This window comes from Ambystoma mexicanum, chromosome 9 (assembly GCF_040938575.1).
Source record: "Ambystoma mexicanum isolate Mex_15411 chromosome 9, UKY_AmexF1_1, whole genome shotgun sequence".
In the NCBI taxonomy this organism is placed as follows: domain Eukaryota; kingdom Metazoa; phylum Chordata; class Amphibia; order Caudata; family Ambystomatidae; genus Ambystoma; species Ambystoma mexicanum.
In genome coordinates, this window is record NC_090931.1 from 642,942,912 (window position 1) to 642,963,540 (window position 20,629).

Genomic DNA, 20,629 nt, shown 5'->3' on the forward strand with positions numbered 1-20,629 from the left:
TAGACCATATAGAAACTAAAAGCGTTCACCAAACACCCGACAGCCTGCTTCCCATGCTGAGCGTGCTTAGGGACAGAATGCTTGAGTGAGGCCGAGCTGCTGCGAGAAGTGTGTGTGTGTGTATATATACATAGGTTTGATTGCAAACAGAGTATTAAGAGCAGAGTGTGAAGGTATGCCATTTCCACCATTCACCATGGCTAAAGTAGCAAGCGTAGTGTCATTATCATATAAGGTATCACATGTTGCATGCTTGATGGAATCTGACACTCGGGCAACAGAGATAGATGTCTTGGGTTTATCAGTACATAACATGGGCGGGTGGCGTGTCTGGGCGTTTTGAATATGAAGCTGAAATGCTTTCATTGAATGAGTCCGGGTGCACAAGAGCCTGGTTCCATAAGGCCTTATGCTCTGTAGTTGATGAGTGTGTGACCTGCTATGGCAATAGTGCCTGGTGTGCAGACAGTTTACACGAGCCTAACTTGTAGCTGTTTTTTTTCTTTCTGTAATGTAGATGATGGTCCGGGTGTGGTCTCTCTCTATTCGGTAGCCTTTGTTTTGCTATTGTTGGGGATGGGGTTGTGTGAGTAATTAGTGTGACAGGTCTTCAGTCTCTGTAAGTGACTCTGATGAAAGTAGTATTTTTCTAGTGGTTCAGGTAAGATACTTTCCTCGGTTATTGCGATGTGTGGTCCTTGCAATCTTGTGTATAGCTGTTATTTATTTTTAAGCCTCAGATGTTGGAATTTGGTACATCTAAAATGGAAGGTCTTGATGGGCTGTTGGGGGGGCATGGTATCAGCATGAGTTATTTTGATGGAATTTTTGCTGAAAAAATTCCATCGAAAAATCTCTTTGAAATATATAGGAGTGGGGGAAGGGGTTAAAAGGTGGGGTTGGGGGAGAGGGAATACCACAGGGAAAGCAGGTGTTTAGGGCGGGGGGACTCCACCAAATAAAATAAAAATGTAATTCGGTTTTTTCTTTCACATAACCCTATCAGAGCTAAGTTCACCTGGCTTCAGTCCCAGTGAATTCGAATTACCGTAAAGTGAAAGGCCACCTACTGCTGTATGTGCACTCGCCCCTCTTGTACAGGAGAGGCGAAGGCTCAGAAATACTGCATGCACACCTTCAGCACCTGGCAGTACAAGGTGCCGCCCTATGGCCCCCGGTTCTATGCGGCACCTTGTACTGCCAGGTACATGGTGTAGGTGGCCTTTCACTTCAGTGTAATTCGAATTCACTGGAGAGGAAGCTAGGTGAATTTAGCTGCTGATAAGAGTAGAAGCGGAGTATCCAGCAAGGCAGGAGTGGGTCACACGGGTTATGAAGACATTTTTTTCTTTTGATGAGAGATCTTTTAATGTGTGGTCAATGGAAGGACCAAGGCCTAAGCATCCGTCATGGGCGCTCATGCCCCTTTCAGAAAATTACATTACATTGCAGGGTAGTTGCAGCTGGTGGATTTTGTAAAGGGAAGGGGTGCATAGGTTTTCCCTTAATTGGCCCGAGTGAGCACTCCTGAACTCATCCAGTAAGGTTTGGGGTAGTTCTCCCCTTTTGAAATGTTTAAAAAAATGGGTTGAAATCGTTAAATTTGCAGCAAATATTTCCAAAACATTGTATACCCATGAGGAATGTACGTGCCTTTCTGCGGGCAAACCCATGATGCACTCCACTAGATGCCAAGTAACCAACAGTGCACTGGAGCATTTTGCAACACCTGTTGATACTGGTAGACCCTCCCCGCCCCTCGAAATAATATCCCGAGGCCGTCTCCCAACAGGATATGCCAGCATTGCCCAAATCAGATCATGTCCGTCCACCTTCTAGGGTTTGTGTCCAAAGAATGAGATGAGGCTGATCCCAGCAATACATGCCAGCGTTGAATCTTTAAACGCATTTTCCTGCTGCTAGTGCTCACAGAAAACATGGAGCCGGCCTCAACAATAAATACCAGCACAGCCCACCGTTCATACTGTTAGTGCCCAAATGAGATCCGGCAGTCTCTCAATATATGTCTCAATAAATGTCCTACCCCGTGTATGCATCCTCTTGCTCTCCGTGCCCCATACACACACTTTCATGCAGACACTTTTTTAAACCTTCTTTTTCTTCTTTCTCTTCTTTTTTTGTGTCTAATATATAGGAATAATGGGAAAACTTGAGCTCGCCCTATACTGTCTTTATCATCTTAAGTTTAGTCATCATTGAAGAAGGTGTGCATCATGTACACCAGACACACCACATCTGCACACCAAACAGTCCGCCGTAACTTGGGCAAAGCTGATCATTTTGAGTGGAAAGGACTACAGCGGCATTGTTTGCCATTTCTGCAGCGAGGGGCTGCACTAGACATAAACTTCGCGAGGGAGGGGGCTACCTTTAGAGACAGCGTGGGCAGGACGAACTTACTTTTTGGGGAGCACCTTTCCGTTCTCACCAAGAAATGTTTTGGGAACTAGTGTCAAATTAGCAGCCAATGGTGCAATTTAAAGCACATTGGGCCAATGGCATTGCCCAAAACGCTTTTGGATTTAATGGCCAAATGTACATTTTGTATGGCCAGCATGGGGATGTAGTACACGGTTGGCTTTGTGAAATGCTGATGATAGTTGGAGTCTCTTTAAGATGTCCGTGGGCAATCTTACTTTATTTATTTTATTGAGCATTTGTTAGACGCTCATACAAGGGACTATAAAAACGGGTCCCTGAATTTATGGCATGGCATAAAGTCACCTGATGTAGCATCACATAATATGGTATGGAATAACAAGGAATAAAAGCCAGGAAAAAAGAATGCTCTGCATTGATCTAAAAATAAATGCATGTAGCTGTTAAGTTTCTGAAGTGAAAAAGCTTGTCCCCAGTTATTGGGTGGGCTATTGGGCAAGGCATGGCAGCACCTCCTAGTCCAACCGACAGAGCATCTTGACACACAACTCCACCATCGAAACGCAGGTCTAAGAAAGGAATGCATAGCACCCAAAGACAAGTGCCCACGCTAAATGTCCATAGCCTCCACACTAATCCACCACAGATACACTGACACAGCTCTCCACGCCGACACACATTTAACATTAGCAATGTGGAGCAACATTGACCACTGCTCCAAAAACGTTCAAAATATCCAAGACCTTTCAGATGGGCACGCATCTACCTGGCAAAAAAAACCAACCTTACCCTGCTGCTATACTAGAATCTGTGGTGTGCTGTCTGGTTTGTGAAATCAAGTGATGTGGGACTGAGGGAGTGCCTGTGCAACACGAATGCAATTCTAGGGGATGGGCTCAGGGGCCACTAGCAGGAGCACGAAGGAAGACCTGATTATCCCCAAAATCATTTAATATACCCCATTTTAAAGTCGTTTTCTTTACTTCTCAGGACCCCAATATTTGTAGTTAGGTCACTGTGAGATTAAATAGTTTGCCCAGGCTCACACTTTGGTTAAGCAGACAGCGGGAAGTTTACCCCATTCTGTGATTTAGGCATTTGGTCCACATTCTTTCCAAGCTCTACTTGGCACATATGTGTGCTTAGAATATTTACAATAAATTCAACCGAGGTTGTGTGGTGCTTCGTGAATCACGCCAGGCACGTTTTATTATCATTTGTCCTTCCGTTAACACGTGTTTCGGCCTCTGGCTCTTATCAAAACAGGACATACATTAGATCATTTTTCTACAAACAATAGGTGTGCGTGTGATGGACAGAGACAAAGGGGGTTGGCAGAGGGTAGGATTCATGGGTAAGAAAAAGAAAACCGAACAATAAAAAGAAAAAGAGAGAAAAAACAAACCAAAATCAAATGTTTTGTCAGTTATTGATCATTAACGTTGTAGTATTCTTTCGCATGTTGTTTTGTTCAGTACATGCAGTGAGTGTTCATTTTAACTCACCCCAATTCTTCATTTGCGTGGCATATCTTTTTGCTAGGTTCCTCAGTGTCGTTTCCCATTAATGGTTTAGTCCATTCTTTCTGTAATACAAATACCATTTTTTTTTATTTTTTTTTTTTTATTATTACTTGTGTATAATCAAAGAAAAGATTTTTACAAGGATGCAATCTGAGAATATGGGGAGCATCTAGAGATTTGGGGGCAAAATCAAAGTGTGTCGTGTGCATTAGTGGACTCCAATGTTCTCTGTGGCGCGGACATCAGATGCTGGGAGCCTTGCCGCTGGTAGTGAATGGCCAATGGAGCGCCTAGGTTGCAGCGTTGATTTTGTTGAAGGCAGCTTCCATTATTTTGGCCGTCGCAGCAGCCCAGCGGGATTTTTCCCCAGATATCAGGCGGTACCACCATGTTTGCTCTTCGATCAGTATCGAGTCGAGCCATAGGGGAGATAGAAAGGCTGTACGAACTTGAGTTAAGGCGGGGCAGTTTAGGAGAAGGTGGCGAACGGTCTCGGTAGAGTCCGGAAGTTTGCACAGTCTGCATGTAGTATCGATCGCCAACCTTCTCATCGCTAAGATTTCCCGCGTATGGAGCAGATTTAAGCGCGCTCTTAGAAATATAGCGCGAAGCTTTTTGTCTGGGAATCTCAGACAGTACGCCATGGGAAGTTTCAGTTTATTGTAAGTCGGTGGAAGATGATTGAGGAACTTGGTTGCCGCCGCTTTGTCGGAAGTGTTGATCCAGTCTTGAAGTTTCAATTTTTCACTGACTCTTTGCGGGTTTGAGATCAGGTCGTTTACTGTACAGTGCAAGTCTTCCAGTTTGGTTTTTTGAAGGTAAGTCCAATTTTGGACAGCCTTACAGTTCGATGACTCGAGTTCTTGGGCGATGATGTTGGAAATTGGGAGGTCGTCCTTAATAAGAATCTTCCTGAAGAGGGCCAATGAGGCCCCACTGACGGAGGCACTTAGTGATAGGAGGCCCAGGTCGCGTCTGATGGCTTCGATTGGAATGGCAGTGGGTAGGCCTAGGAGCGATTTCCAAATGTAGGCTTCTAAGGCTCGCCACAGTGTGGACGGAACAGTGAACATGGCGTCCATGCCATAGGTCAGGGTCGGGACCATTTTACCTTTGTAGAAATTAATGGCCGGTACTAGTGAGAATTTGCCATACTTTCTGTCGATCGCTCTTAGTTGAGATGTAAGTTGTTTAGTTTTAGACCACAGACGTTGTTGCATTGTGAGTTCCTTCGAGGAGCCATCGAAGATCACACCTAAATATTTGAAGTGCGAGACCACTTCAATGTTGGTTTTACAGACTGACCAAGGTCGAGTTTTTTTCGTGAGGCGGCCCGATCTGGAGAGGATCATGATTTTCGTTTTCGTCTGATTGATCTGAAGATTGTTGGTGGTCATGTAGGCTTCCAGATTGTCTAGCTGCCGCTGGAGGCCTATCGGGGTTTGATCGAAGAGAATCAGGTCATCCGCGTAGAGAAGGCGTGAGAGGGAACTGTTGCCAAACTTCGGCGGGAAGCTTCGGACCTGGGCTTCCGAGTCTTTGTAGTCCCCCAGGAAAGCCACGAACAGAGCAGGGGCTAGAGGGCAGCCTTGTTTAACTCCTCTGTGAGCGGGGATTTCTTTAGACAGTGCTCCCTGTCTGTTCAACCGGACACTGAGTGTATTGTTGGTATGGAGGGCTATTATTGGTAGTAGGACGTCTTTCGGACAGTTCCAGTTTTCCAGCTTTCTCCACAGTTTACATCTCTCAACTTTGTCGAATGCCTGAGAGAGGTCGATGAACGCCACGTAGACTGTGGGGGACCCTTGTTTTATTTTGGCTTTCAGAATGGTGAGTATAAGGATGTTTAATGCGGTGCCGCCGTTTTTCTTGAAGCCTAGTTGAAATGGGTCACTGCAGGGGGCCAGTTTCGCCCATCGATTGAAATGGTACAAGAGGAGAGACGCAAAAAGTTTACCCATTATGTCCAATAGGGCGATTGGGCGATAGTTTTGAGGCTCTTCCCTGCTTCCTTGCTTGAAAATTGGGATAATGATTGCTTTGGACCATGATGCTGGAATCTTTCTAGTGGATCGACAGTGGTCAAACAGAATACTGATGAAGCTAGACCATTCCAGGTGATGTTTCTTTAGGTCTATGTTCGTCAGGCCGTCTGGGCCCGGAGCTCGTGAAGATTTTAGTTTTAGAATGGCTGCACTTATGTCTGCTGGAGCTGACAGATCGATCCAGGGGGCGGCCATAGTATCAATAGACGTGTTAGTGGTAGAAGGCGGACTGGCGAAGAGATTGGTGAAAAATGTGACCCAGACTTGTTCCGGGACTGCGTTGATCATAGTTGAGGTTGTGATACCATGGGAGGCGTTTACCAGGGACCAGAAGTCCGCGGTTTTCTTTGACATTAAGACTCTCATCATTGATTCAGCGTTGTGCTGGTAAAGTGCGGCTCGGCGCGCTCTGATCCATGATTTGTAGATTTTATTTTCGTCTTTCCATCGGTCCCATGCAACCATGGTGTTATCAGCCTTGGCGCGTCTTCTGAGTAGTCTCAGTGCTTTTTTTCTTAGTGCTATTTGTTTATCGTACTGATGGATATGGACTTTTGAGGACGCCGGCCGTTGTTTCACATGATGCCTATGCTTGAGAAGCATAGGTAGGTAGTTCGGCCTTGGTGATGAAACGAGAACCGTTTCTGACTTAATGTCTGAGACGTACTGTTGAGAGATCATTTTGATGTTGGCCGATGACAGGCGGAGACGCGTTAGTTGGGGATTCGTTTCGATCGATGTCAGGTAACTCGGTGCAATGCGGCCGGATGAAGGCCAGGAGACTGTTAGCATGTTATGGTCGCTTGGTAGAGTTTTGACTACGCGAAAATCTTGAATAATTGCACACAGTGCTTGGGAGGCGAAGATGTAATCTAGAGTGGCAGAAGACCGGTTTCTCTCCCACGTCGGTAGATGTGGGTGGCCTTCTAAAAGCCAGGCAGCGTTATGCAGGTTCCTTGATGTCATCAGAGTCATCCAAGCTTGGCCCCTGAGCTCCGCTGCTGTGGTGATGGTCGAGTGTCGGGGAATTTTTTGTGGTTGAATGCATTTCGCATTGAGGTCCCCGCAGATAAGTAGGTAGGGGGTGTTCCATTCACTAAGAATCTCGTCGATTGCCTCAGCAATAGTTTGACAGAAGAGTGGCGTCGAGGACCTTTGTGGATTCCAATATGTAGTAAGCAGAGCAAGCGGTAGGACTGAGGACTGCTTTGCTTGTGGTGTTGTGACTTCGTGTGCCGAATTCCATTCAATTAAGACCGCCAGCACCTCGTAGGATCTTGCCGTTGTTTTGATAAGTTTTAGGTTTTGATCTGACCGTATCCCAATCAGAAGGCCAGCTGAGGGGCGGCCTAGTCGGCCTTTAACAGCTGGCGAGATCACGATGTCATAACCGTCCATAGATGGTTTTTCCTGGAGCCATGTTTCCTGGAGACAAAATATGTCAAATTGACCTAGATCTACGGTATTGTGATCCGTTAGGTGGGAGTGTCCTCTGGTGTTCCAAGAGGCCAGCGATAAGGCCTTTTGATAGAATTGGGTATCGGCTGCTTTTGGTAATTGCTATCTAGTGCGCTTTAATGATAGAGCGTCTTTTATCCATTCCCATGGGCCAGATGGAGTTGTCGAGTTTGTGCTGGCCGTCGGCGAAGATGGGTTCCGTTGCGCCCGGGGGCTGTAATTCAGCCGGCCTCTTCGCGGGGACTGGTCTCTCCAGCTGAGCTTTCTGTTCTCCCGGCGTGATCTATGGGCTTGAGAATGGGGCGGGCGAGTCTTAGCAGGATCTTGTTTTCTAATATATTGGCTTTTCTGTGGTGACCGGTTTAGCTCGGGATGTTCACAGACTGGTCGTGTCGAGCGGGCAGGTGAGTCTAGGCGCGTTTTCGGGGTCCCGGGTGAGAGTATAAAGTGAGATTTCAGTTCAATTCTACGGTTATCATGTCGATTAGATGATGTGTAGGCGCTTGCCCTTCCTTTGTTATGGTGTGTTTCTCTGATGGAGATCTTGGGATCCATAGTTGGTAATTCCGATAGCCACAAACCTTGGGCTTTTAAGTCTTCACCGGCTTGGCGGCAGATGTCTTGTATTGCAGAGGAATAGATGTGGAGGTAGGCTTTCGCCTTATTGTCTTTGTGATAAGGCTCAATCCACTTAAAGTCAGCCGAGTTTAGGTTCTTTAGAGAGGGTAGGGACGATGTTATCCTTAAGACAGTCCTTCTGTTCAAGATGATGTATTTGTCTTTGCTAGAAATTTGTTCTAGCTTGAAGAGGCGGGTGGAGTTGGCCCTCGTATTGTCAGCATGTTTTAGTGCTTGCTGTCGGGCTGGGCAGGTGCCTGACGCAGGCGACTTCGTTGATCTGGTTCTTGGACTTGGTCTTCTTTGTGTGGCAGTCGCAAGTCTTGAAGGGTCTGTATTGCCAACGCCCTGAGTGGGCTTGTGGGGACTCTGAATCGTCAATGGTTGGAGTTGGGGGACCTCTGAATGCTTGAGGGTGGAGGAAGACGGAGATGATTGTGAGAAGATGCCTTTGGAGGGTCCTACCTCAATCACTGCTTGAGCGTCGTCAGATGATTCCATCAGTATGAGACTTGAGTTTAAGGAGACTTCTGTTAAGACCGAGGCCTTGGATGGGTCCGTAACGCAGCTCGCTCGAATGGGCCCACGAGCTGGGGGGCCCGCGTCGGTGTGATGGTTGAGCGTCAGCACTCCAATCTCATCCTTTCGTTGTGTCCGTTGATGGGCTGGGACAGAAGGTTGGTCGGACATAGCTAATTTTAGGACTTTCTTAGCTGTGGGCGTGTTTGTGCTTGACGATGGTTGTAGCTTGTTCGCGAATATTGTGGCAGATTCGTTAAGATTTTTCGGGTGGGAAGTCTGCGTTGATTTGTGTAGTCGTATGGTTGGTGCAGAGCCTTTTTTCAAACAGGAGGGAGCTACGGCCATGGGCGACACAGAGCCTGCCTCCTGACTTGTTGTATGCATTAGGTCATACTTCAAGTCGATAGCTGTTATATAACCTTCTAAGAAGGTAAGCTTTGACTGAATGTTCGCCAAAATGGCCGTGTTGTCCTTTGAGACGTCGCTTAACGTTTCATACAGCTTGCAGAATGGGGCCATAGCAATGGTTATGGCTGACATGATTGTGGTCAGATCCTTTCTATTGTTGGGGGACTCTTTGTGGGGCGATGAAGGAAGGTCCCATCTTCTTCCCGTCCTCAGTGGTGTGTCTCTAGTTCCTAAGGATGCGGGGTTCGCCAAGGAGTGTCTACGAGTGGGATTGGTGGATCCAAAATCCCGCGTAGACGGTGGTCTTGAAGCTGGTGGTCTCGTTTCAAAGATGGGGTCGTCTCGACAGGAGAACTGGGGTGCGGTGACTGGGTGACTGAACTTGGGCGAGGGAGGGGTTAAGACGGGTTTTGCCAGCAGGTGGGGGGGCGTTTCTCTGTGAGGCCCTGCTATAGGTTGTAATAGGTCTAGAATGTCCGTAAAGCCCTGAAGTGGTAATCCGGTGGTATTTATTGGATCAGCGTTTGCAGATGCCACCCGCCCCGGGGTGGGTGGTGGTTGGGACCTCACCAGCAGGTCTGAAGAAGTGACCGAAATGTCCACAGACGGGCAGTCAGAGCCCGGATGGGAATCAGTTGGTACATCCAGTAAGGGTCCAAGGAGGTGAGTACTCAGAGGCGGAGTTGGCCCGACTGAGGATAAATGAGGCTCGGTGGACGCTGTGAGTTTCCTGGATTTGGGCACTGGAGGGATCTCGTCAAAAACTTCCAGGATTTCCGCGTCTGATAGTTCAGAGTCATTGGATAATTTTCTTTTGCCTTGTGTCTTGAAAAAGTTCATCAGAGCGTTGGACAAACGCGGGGTGGAGAGGGCAAGTTTTGCGTAGCCCTTTTTCCTTTGTGTTTGCTGTGAAAAGACCTTTTTATTCTGATTGCTGGCTTTATGAGAGCCAGGCGCTGGATTTTGCTGTTTCTTTGTCGGAAGAGATTTGGAGGTTGTGGCTGCAACCGCCGTGGGCTTAGGTATCAATTTGCTTTTATTCCTATGTGTTAGTCTTTTTGCAGGATGGTTGGTGGAGAGTTTAGAGCTGGAGTTATCCAGTGTGTCAGGGGAGATGTCGGAGTCTAAATCCGGACTCTCCTCGTGGAGGGCAATCACAAGTAAAGGGTCAATATGGGTGTGGGAATGCGTGGGATCGTAGGCCCTGTTTTCCGGAGCTCCCGTTGGGTCTAGAGGGGGCGCTGTGGTCACTGGCATCAGAGGTGGCGTAGACATACTGGGTGACAGGTGTAGGGTAGTCTCTTCGGCGTCCTTAGGTGTGGTTAGGTTCCGTGAGTGAGTAGCGTCACCCGTGCCAGGTGAGCCCGGTTGGGCTTCCTGAGCCAGGTGGATCTGGGCCGTGGTGGTCCGAAGGAACGGGCTCTTCCGCCGGTTGCAGGGATTCTCCAAGTCGGGAGAATTAATGGTCCGCAGTGTAGAGTTCGCCGCTTCTGGAGCGGGCAGGGCTGGTGCCCGTCTGCCCGTATCATCACGGGTAACATCATGGGTAACATCATGGGTACTGGGCGCTTCAAAGGTGGCCGCTGGCTTTAGGGTGATAACCGAAGATGTCGAGCAGCGGGCATCGTGCACCGTCAGTGATGTGGCCACCCCCAGACCCCCTGGTGGATGCCCTCCGGCTCCCGCACAGCCTGGGTCACTCGCCGAAGCGGTGGGAGGGCGGCCATCATCGGTTGGTGCTGACGGGCCTTGTCGTTGGTCTTGGAGAAGACCATCAGTTAAGACTGAGGAAACCTTGTGGTTGAAAACTAGAGGCTGGCTCGGGGGAAGTAGGGTCCTTTTCACGTGGCTCCTTAATAAGCGTTGATCTGGATCTTCCTCCATCTCAGATAAAGGATGCTGGAAAGGGAGGCAGAGGGGAGGGGGGGAAGGAGAAAGGGAAACAGGAACGGAGAACGGAGAACGGGACGAAGGGCAGGCACAGGACCGGGGGGGGACGAAAGGGAAGGGAAGGAACAGGTAGGGTAGGGTGGGGTGGGAAGAGGAGCGGGAAGATAAGGTGTCAGTGACAGCAGATATCAAGATCGGTCGACTGAGCAAGACCAAGGGGGCTCAGAGCTCGCTTTTAATCTCCACACTCGCTCCACACTTTCTGTTGAGCGCAGCTCAGTTCAGTTCAGATTAGGTTCAGATAAAAGGCGAGCCCCGGTAGGGGGGTAGGTGGCAGGGCAGGGCAAAGAGAGAGGAACCGCTGGGCGGTAAGGGCACTTAACGCCTACCTCTGTGTCCTCTGTGTCCTGGCAGTTCTCATGCAGCACTCTTATGTCGGTGGGTCCGCCCGACAGCCCCAGCTCCCAGAGCGGACTGGAGCAGACTGGAACTCTGCCCGGAACTCCGCGCGCGCTCCGCGCGGAAGAAGGGTTTTTATGGAGGTTGGGCTTGTTTTCTCCGAAGCCCAGCCCCAGCCAAAAAGCAGAAAAGCAGAGGAAGCAGCACGCACGTCCTCTCGTGGTGTGGGATGGAGCAGACTGGAACTCTGCCCGGAACTCCGCGCGCGCTCCGCGCGGAAGAAGGGTTTTTATGGAGGTTGGGCTTGTTTTCTCCGAAGCCCAGCCCCAGCCAAAAAGCAGAAAAGCAGAGGAAGCAGCACGCACGTCCTCTCGTGGTGTGGGATGGAGCAGACTGGAACTCTGCCCGGAACTCTGCCATTTGGTAATCGCCATCCTTACCTTGGTAGTAAACCTGTTGGGTCTACCCCCTCAGTTTCTGTTCAATATATATTTTGTCAAGATTGTTCTAAAATTCAGCTAGTTTTATTCTGGATATCATCAAATCGCTACAAAGGTTATTTCCCTGTCTATTAGATTTGTGTCCTCATACTATATTAGTCCCATTATGAATTGTTAGGCGGGATCAGTTAAAATCAAGCGCAATTGGTTCAGGTTGTCAGTTCAGGCATTGAGAAACTCTGCTTCCCACTCCCCATGCCGTTCGTTTTCTGCACGTGACATGCTACTAATGAAATTGTAATCTCATAGTGTTCTTGGTTCACCCACGGCTCCCATCATAGTTCAGGACACCCTAATTTACTCGCCTGAGTTTCACGGGGCTCGTTCCTCGCTCTGAGCGGCAGTCTTGCGAAGCATGTTCCCTTGCAAAATACACAAATCATATAGTAAAGCTATCTGACGTTGTGTAAATGTTTACAGATACATGTTGAGCCAAAAAATATTTGTATGGCTTTATTGCCACATCCTTAATGGAGAACTACAAGTCGGATACCAAAATACTGAGTCTCAAAAATCTCCCGTTTTACACCACTGTACTTTCAGCACTTAGAGAAAGTGTGTAGTAATATCACCTGGATATAGAGATTGTTTGTCACAAACTTCCAGCCTGCTGTAATGCATGTTGTTAACATCGGACTAGCCACATACAAGCAAACCTTTTTTGCATGTCAAGTTACTAGGCATCATGGATATAAAATCTTTGAAAGTAGCTTTATTGTGTTACACACTTTATTTGTCTTGGAAGCGGACACAGATTTGCTAGGCACTGGAGGTGTGTTGTCTCATTTCGAAATGTCCCATCACAGTGCCAATTGCTTAACATTCAAACCTAAGAAAGGCGCCACTGATCACACAAGAAACTTATTACACAAGGAAAAGTGCTTGGCCTTGGTAAGGTGCTGGAGTGCTGTTTCACATCTACGTTTTGTCCTGCTTATGGAATGTGATCAGGTCCATTCAGCAAGTACCCAGACTTTCATGGGAGGGAGTGGCTGCAGCCAGCAAATAAACGTCTGCCCATTAGCGTGGAATTGCTAGAAACAAAAACAAGTGTGATCATTCTGGGACATTGTGGACCAGCCACAGGGCCCTTCTGATAAGGCAATAGTATTGAAAACGTCTCGGACTTCTCAAAAACTCCTGGTTGTCTGCACTGTGGATCCCTCTGCATGGGTAGGCTGCCCCAGGGTCACTAGACTACTGGCTGGTAGCAATCAGTCGGTGAACTTGAAATCAAGTGTTCAGCTTTGTACCCTGACAGGTCTGAGCTCCACCTTTAATCTGAAGTCTGGGCTTTGAAGCACGTCTTTTAGGCAGTCTGTTGCAGGCTGAACAGTGATGCCAACATCTAATAATGTGTGGATGTATTGTGGGGTACAAAATAATGCATATAGAGATACACCACTGTAAAAGATATGCAATTTACTTCTACTGTAAGTGAAATAGCATGTGCTACTAAAAATCACAAAAGATAAATACCCTGAAAAGGCAGGTTTTTGCTGTGAGAAATTCGACCATCCGCACAATGGTTGTGTGCTCACCTCATCTTTTTTTGAAATTTTAATTGAAACTGAATGATGGTAGATTAACGCCCAGAAAATGTGTGGGGCTAATCCGCACACATTTACCTATGCTCACTGCACAACATACATATAGACCTGTGTACACTTGGTGGACACAGCCTACAGGCGCCATCCCCACTGTCATATTTAGTTGGAATGTGACAGCCAAGAGTACATCAAGGCATCTCAGAAGGGGGAAGTCAAAACCTTCCTCCTGCCATGGGCAGTCTAATTAACAAAGGCTCCATGGATCCGCCCTTCCCTTTGTTAGCTGATGGTGGCAGCTTTGCATCCTAATCAGAGTTAATATAAAGGCCCACGGGAGACCTGGTAGCAGGAATAACAAAGGACAGGGAAACCCCAACAACCTTTGATATGAACTGTGTCAACCCGAAGCCAGCTCCCGTCTCTTAGTATCAAGGGCAGTGACCTGTCATGTCTGGGATATGTGTTTACAGTAGGCAACCCCGCAGGGGGACACCATTGAGAAGGTACAAGTATGTGGATTGGCGGAGATCAATAGTCTGGTCCCGCCGCAACTTCAAGGGAGACCTACCACTTTAATCGGGAACCACAGAGAGCTCAATTAACCAGAGAGACCCTTTGATCCATCAACAGACAGGAAGAAGGGTGGGACTTAGTATTACATGTTTTCATCCCTTTACCTTTTCTGTTGCAAAGCACTCTGGTTCTGACCTCACACATAACAGGATATTGTTGGTGGGGACCCAGGATTGGTTCATTAAGGTAGACTTAGTCTACGCCAATCACTGGGCCCCATGTGTCTTTGAAAGAGGATTGAGCCCCTGTTTTGGCAGATCATCTGAACACCTCGCAAAGGAGTAAGAACAACTACTGATTTGGACCATGGTTGAAGGTACAGTCTGCCTTACAGCTTCTGCCAGTGAAGGAAGGCCAGGATTTCCAAAGAGGGAATCAAGATCCCTCCCCTAAACATCTCCCAGGGAACAGAGGGAGATACGGAATCCAGAGGACCCTCGAGCAGCTCCAGAACCAGTACCCAGCCAGGACACAACATGCCCTGCTAGGCTGTGCAAACAAGCTTCCTAAGTGGGAAGTGACAGAGAGTCTCTGAACCAAACCAAGGACAAAGCTGGTGCCTGCAACACTCTCCCCAGCTTTGGGCCGTCCGCCTTAAAGAAGCTAGGAGGAGTGCATCGACAAGTATCAACCAGCGTCCGCCTTAAAGGACATTTTCGAGCCCCTCGAGCTGCAACCGACTGCAACGCTGACTGTTGTCACGCTGCAGTCGCTAACGTTGTCCGAGACACCAGTGCTTCAGACCCGCCAACCAACACTGAGAGAACGATTCCTGACCCCGACCCGCTGTATAGGCCAGTCTGCAGCCATTCATCCAGCCTCGCTCGCCGAACTGCCTGCCGCATGATACCTGCAGCTGTCTCCCATCTTGAACTCTGTCGCAGAAGCTGCAAAGCACCCTGAAACTGGCTGTACACTGTTGAGCACCAAGAACTTCTACAAGCACAGGGTACATTGTGGTTCTGTCCCTCTGGTCCTTCTCCAAAAGCACCCAGGGACATTTTACGACCCATTGCTCCCTTTGTGATGAAATCAAGTATCCTCGAACAATGGAGATTAATTACTTTACTGACTACCCTCCTGTCAGTATCCAGGGTGAATCCCCTTTCCTTCTTGAAACTGTCTGTCCTCTGCATTCCTTTACAGGATGGGTTGTATTTTGTAGTGTGCTAGAACTGTCTGTTGTGATAATAATAAAGTACATATTTGTATACAACATTGACTGGACAGTGCCTTTTATCATTGGATAATAATTGTATTTTCGCTGTGTTGCAACTAACCAAAGATCCATGACCTTGTGGAGATGAGCCTGCTGTTCTGTTCACGTTACCAAAACTGGACAAGGAGGTTTATAATTTGCTTGGGTTTTCAATCTGTTCGGATCCCTTCTGGTGTACTAGCGGTGTGGGGCTGATTGATGGTTTAGAAACCGATTCATCCCTGGACCACTGCTACTCTGGAGGTTGATGCATCACATTTGCAAAGCAAAGTTTGCCCTGTAATCATTACTGTTTGTTTGGGTATTTTATAGAGGGCTAACATGCTGCTTTTTCTGGCTAGTCCGGGGTTCACTGAGAAACAAGTGCATGCCACATTGCCAAAAAAGGCAAGATTCAGTCATTCAAATTAATGGAGCAACTTCCAAACATCATGGCCGCACCATCGGTCCCTAGCCTCCTGAAAGGAAGTCTGACATTATAGTCTCTTGAAGCATTTCTTAGAACGGGGCTCACACACCTGTTTGCATCCAGTGCTTTGCTCAGCACTGTAACAGCAAAGTTTGTTTGCAGCTGACCGAGGTGACAAGATCTCCGTCAGGTGAGGTGGCAACTTTGCTCTTGATCTAGGCTAAGAGCTTCCAAAAAAAACGAGGTCATGTTGGACACCCCGAGTCTGGTTGGGGAGGCTCTTTTGTAGACTCACTTGGGTTATGTTGACTCAGAGAAAGGACTGAAACTTTCGGGTACGGTTACTAACCAGACTTCTTGACAGCACTTACAGGTTATTGGTGCTGTCCTCTCTCCAAATGGGTTCTACGCATCTGCTCTAGCCCAAGACCATGGTGCCTGCTTAGTATTTGTTCAAGGATTGTAAGCAGCAAAGCTCGGCTTACTCTAGAGGGATCTGAATTTCTTGTTCAGAAACAGGAATTTATAACCTAAACCAGGCCAGCCCACCAGTTGTAAGAAGTGCATTCATTCAAACTGACAGTTGTCCCTTAACTTATAGTTAGGAGAAAGGGGTTAGTGTTCCAAAATGAGTGTTTGTGCATATCAGACAGATGTGAGCTTCCTCGGAACCCTAACCCGAGACACAGAAAAGCCAGAGAGTGGACGTTGTAAGCTGGAATTGGCCAGAGGATCTGTTTTTTTTCTGTTTTTTGTCTTTTCATGCGGTCCTAATACAGAAACTCTGTATCTGGCATGCCTTGTGTGATGTCATCAGCACCTTATTACCCTAGTTGATTAGTGCTGTTAGAGCTTTCTATGGCAGCGGTGAGCATCTGTCTGAAGTAGCTGCTGTTTATGGTTGTTTGACTTACTTTTGGGGGGAAAGGGCCTGTCTGCATTAGGTGGAGTCGGTGTCAGTTACAAATACATCCATCAGGCGAGTTACTCTGTACAGCTAGCACTCATCTACAGGAGGTGTTCTTTTTGGTGGCGTACCTATTGGGAGTTCGGGTGAGGGGCAGCCTTTCCCAACATAGGCTCCACATTGGATATTATTAGGACATTTTGAAGCAATACAGGACTTTTTTCCTAGCTGCTTCCTTTGAAAGTTGGCAGAAGAGCCCCGCGGGTGGTTGATGGTGTCCCAGACACTCCCCATTCCCCTCCATTAGGCCTCCCTTTTTTCACACTTGTCTTTGTTTCCAGCCATGCACCTTTAATAGGGAGCAGTTTGTTTAATGGCTGCAGCTGATATTGAACACAATGTAGGTGTGGCTCTTATCAAAAGTTTCTGCTCTTGTTAAGTGTTATGGCTGATTGTTTGATGTGCAAATGTGGTGTAAATCATAATGTGCAAAACATCACAAGAAGATACCTACCTTTTATCAAATTGTGACTACAAGCAGATGGCTTTATCTCAAAGGGTGGCTAAGTCTAACTTAAGACCTATAGAACCATTTAAGGAGATCTCAAGTTTTCTAATGTCAGGTGTGAAATAATTAACCACTCCGTGTTTTTAGGCTCATAAAAAAGAAAACAGATATGTCTAAAAAAAGGTGTGTATACATGGTTGTGCGAATGTGTGCATAGGTAGGTTTGGAAGCTTGTCTAGGCAAAGGCCCAGTTTGTGGGTTCTCAGAGCGATGTAGAGCTGGGGCAGCAAGGGCATGTGTTGAGGCAGACTGCAGTATTTTATGTGGGCACTAGCAGCATACGAGGGGGCAACATGGGCATATTTGTTTTCTTTGCGTGCTAGCAGAATGAAAATGTGTTTTACTATGGCAATGCTTGCATGTATTGGTTAGACCAGCCTCATTACGTTTATTCGATAGAACTAGCATCATCTGATTTGTGGAGAACCTGCTTGAATGCAGGACAGTGCTGGCTTATATTGTTAACACATTCCTCTGGGTTTTCCTTTGTGGACAGCCAGCATTAACACTTTTTTTGCAAAATACTCATGTGTACTGTTGATGACGTGATATCTGTTGGGGTGTTTCATGTGTTGCCCTGCAAAACCAAGTGTAACGTCTTTGGATTGTTTTCCGATTTTCAGAAATGTTCACTGCAAAATGCATATTTTTAGCCCATTACGTTAGAAAAATATATAATGGGGAGAACCATCCAAAACCTCACTGGAATAATTAATGTGTGCTGACTCGGGTATATTCAGGGAAAGCATTTACATCCCTCCACTCGACAAATTCACCAACGGCTGCTGCTCTGGACCGTAGCGGTGTTGTCGCAGAGGGTTATGGAAGCCAAAAAAGATGGCTAGTTTTTGTTTCCTCCTTCCTTTAACCACACATTGATAGAACGTGATTCTGCCCCCTGCCCTCTACACGGTATCACTCCCCTGGTTGTTTGCAGTTTTGTATTGTTTGCGATTCATGCACGGGAGGCGAGTTGTGTCTGGATCTACTGGGTCTTGCTTTTAGTGTTTCATGTGTCTAGTTGCTGGTGTCACCGACTGCTAGACTCGTGTGCAGGAGGCTAGTGGCTTTGTGACTAGTTTATGCTTTCCGTGACTGCTGGACTTTCGTGTGCATGTGGTGATTGTATCTTCAGTTGGTATTGTAACTGTCTGTTATTCTCGTGTGCAGGGGAGATGAGCCTTTGTCTGGATGTGCTGATGGGTGTCACTCTTAGTGCTTGACTTATAGGTGCGAGGAATGTAACACTGTTTCTCCACTTGTGTGAAGAGGCGCCTCAAGAGACCAATATCCAGAAAGTAGTTTGTGATTGTATCAGAATTCTGAAAGTAAAACAAGTTGATCAAGAAAGCAAGGTTTTGTACAGCGTGCCCTGTAACAGATTTGTCCTATTCTTAAAGGATGATGATGTCGTTATTGAGGAGTTCGAAGACGATTCGGAAGGTAGCGGGGAAGAGAACGACTTCAAGGCATTGAGAGCCAAGAAACAGGTCCTGTCAAAGAAGGTGGCAGAGCAGCAGAAACGGCGTGACAAAATACAGGTAGGTTCCGGAAACTGAACATACTCCTCCTAAGTGAGTAAGCATTGAGTGTTCGTATGATTCCACTAGACCAGTGGGAAGCGGGCTGCATCAGGGGACGTCTGCATGCTCTTACACTGTAGGCCTCACCATTTGGGCAGGTCAAGGGATTAAATGTTGGCTAGTGCATACTGGGCATGCTGTGTGGGTAGTGCAAAGCAGTGCTGGAAATTGACAGAATTTACTGGGGGAACTCCCTCGTTCCACTTCTGGGGGTTGGGGTTGACGGATTGTCAGTGGTGTGGACGGGACTGTGTCGAATGATGTGATTGCCCCCAATATAGGATTCTGGCTGCTTTGCATGAAAAGAAAGTCTATTTTGGGAAGATAAGACTGACCACCGATGTATCAGACATGTCTGTGCTAGTAATTCAAGCGTTCCTTCCCTCTGAGCATCCAATGCACACTTGGCATGGTGCTCATTTCCTCTGTCAGAATAGTCACCCTGACAGTAACATGTGTGACCCAGCAAGATAGTTTTTGCTGGAGTGCAGCTCTGCCTTGTTCCAGCCCAATTCCTCCCCTGCTGCAAAGGAGCGTCTGTGTTGCCTCCCTGTGAAGGCATAGCAGGGGTTTGTCTCTGCACTGGCGTATCCTCCATGCACGCAGTGGCAGGTCTGTGTGTTAGTACATTCAGGGCCTGCTCACACCATGCCCGAGGTTGCAAGAAACATGTGTTGTGCTTTTGCATCCTGTAACTTTTCAGATCACGCAAAGGGTGCCAGGCAACCTCTGTGTGCCCGTTCCTTCTGAGTTTGACCTCAATGTGTTTGACCTCAATGTGAACATGGTTGCTTGGTAGTCCATCCAGTGCCTGCTCCGGGCATGCACGATATGCTAAGGGATATCCTTGTTGCATCGTGCAGGAAGTAGAGCAGTCCTGGGCATTGGTTATCTATGGCCTCAAGCATGGACTGTCAGGGGTGGGCTGGGAACCAAAAGCGGCCCTGGAAATCATTTTCAAAGTGGCCCCATATTTCACATGTTCAGCAAGCCCAACCCTTTTCCTATGAGAACATTGTGGACTGCCCATTTCTAATCATTTTACTTTGTCTGGGCCAGTGTCTGCACTGTAGGGCACCCGATCACTGCAGCACACTTGGGTTATTTGGGTGAGCTCTGGTGCGGGAGCTGGGTAAATAGATAGTACTAGTAGCCCATCTTCGATCTCCTTGGTGGGGTACCATAGAGCAGATAAGTGTAGGATGGTGGGTCCTGTAGTGGCTTTTCTCCAGGATGGGCCGCCAGTGATGACAGATGTTGTAGTGGTCGGAAGACAAGTGCCTGGTTGTGTCTATTTGCCACACCAAATAATGCTGGCAGACACTGGACCGGGAGTGCACGTTTTCTACATTGCATTAATCTACGTTCGACCTCCAGTTCCCTACGGATGCTTGCCTGTGTGCTCTTAGGCAGGTCTCTTCTTCTACAACTCGCTAGCTGTCTGTTACCTTCCGCGTATGTGTGACGGGCAGCGACAGAGGACTCTGCTCTTTAAAGACAGAAAGAAGGTCTCATGGGGACTCATTTAAAGCGATAGTGCCTTCGGGCAAGCCCGTTTGAGCGTACGGTGTCACAATAGTCGTTTGGGACAGTGTGATTTCATGTCACGTAAGACCCTTTCAGTGAGTACTATGTCCCGGGTGGGCCTAAGCCCCATGAATGAGTGAGTGAGTGAGTGAGTGAGTGAGTGAGTGAGTGAGTGAGTGAGGTGCCCGGCGCGGGCTAGCTGTGTCCCCGGGGCCCTGGGCTTCCTCGGCGGCTCCGTGTAGTGCACAGCCCCGCTGTGGGAAAGTGATTGCCTAGAAACTGCTCTCGCTGTCACCTCTCGCCCGTCGCCCCCTCCCCCCACCCCCTCCTCTCCAGTGCCATTCACTTCCATAACTCTCCCCTTTCCACCTTGAACCTGGGCCAGGCACATCTGTCTCGCCAGATGCGTGAACCCTACAGTCAGTTCCGAGGAGGTTGTAAAACCGGCCCGGTGAGGGCCCTTCTGGGACAGCCCACAACCGTGAGGGCTGAGTTTCCCCCAGCCCCGGGGGTTTCTTCTTTCTCTCACT

The 20,629-nt window shown here is 47.8% G+C and overlaps 1 protein-coding gene across 2 annotated transcripts in view; it reads left to right on the forward strand.

Moving 5' to 3' along the window:
- SMG6 (SMG6 nonsense mediated mRNA decay factor) overlaps window positions 1–20,629 on the forward strand; it is a 1,575,243-nt gene that overhangs the window by 1,419,428 nt on the left and 135,186 nt on the right. For both annotated transcript variants that reach the window (XM_069615353.1, XM_069615354.1), the window contains one exon: window positions 18,390–18,530. In XM_069615353.1, coding sequence (XP_069471454.1) covers window positions 18,390–18,530 — 141 coding nt within the window. The remainder of the gene's footprint in view (window positions 1–18,389; window positions 18,531–20,629) is intronic.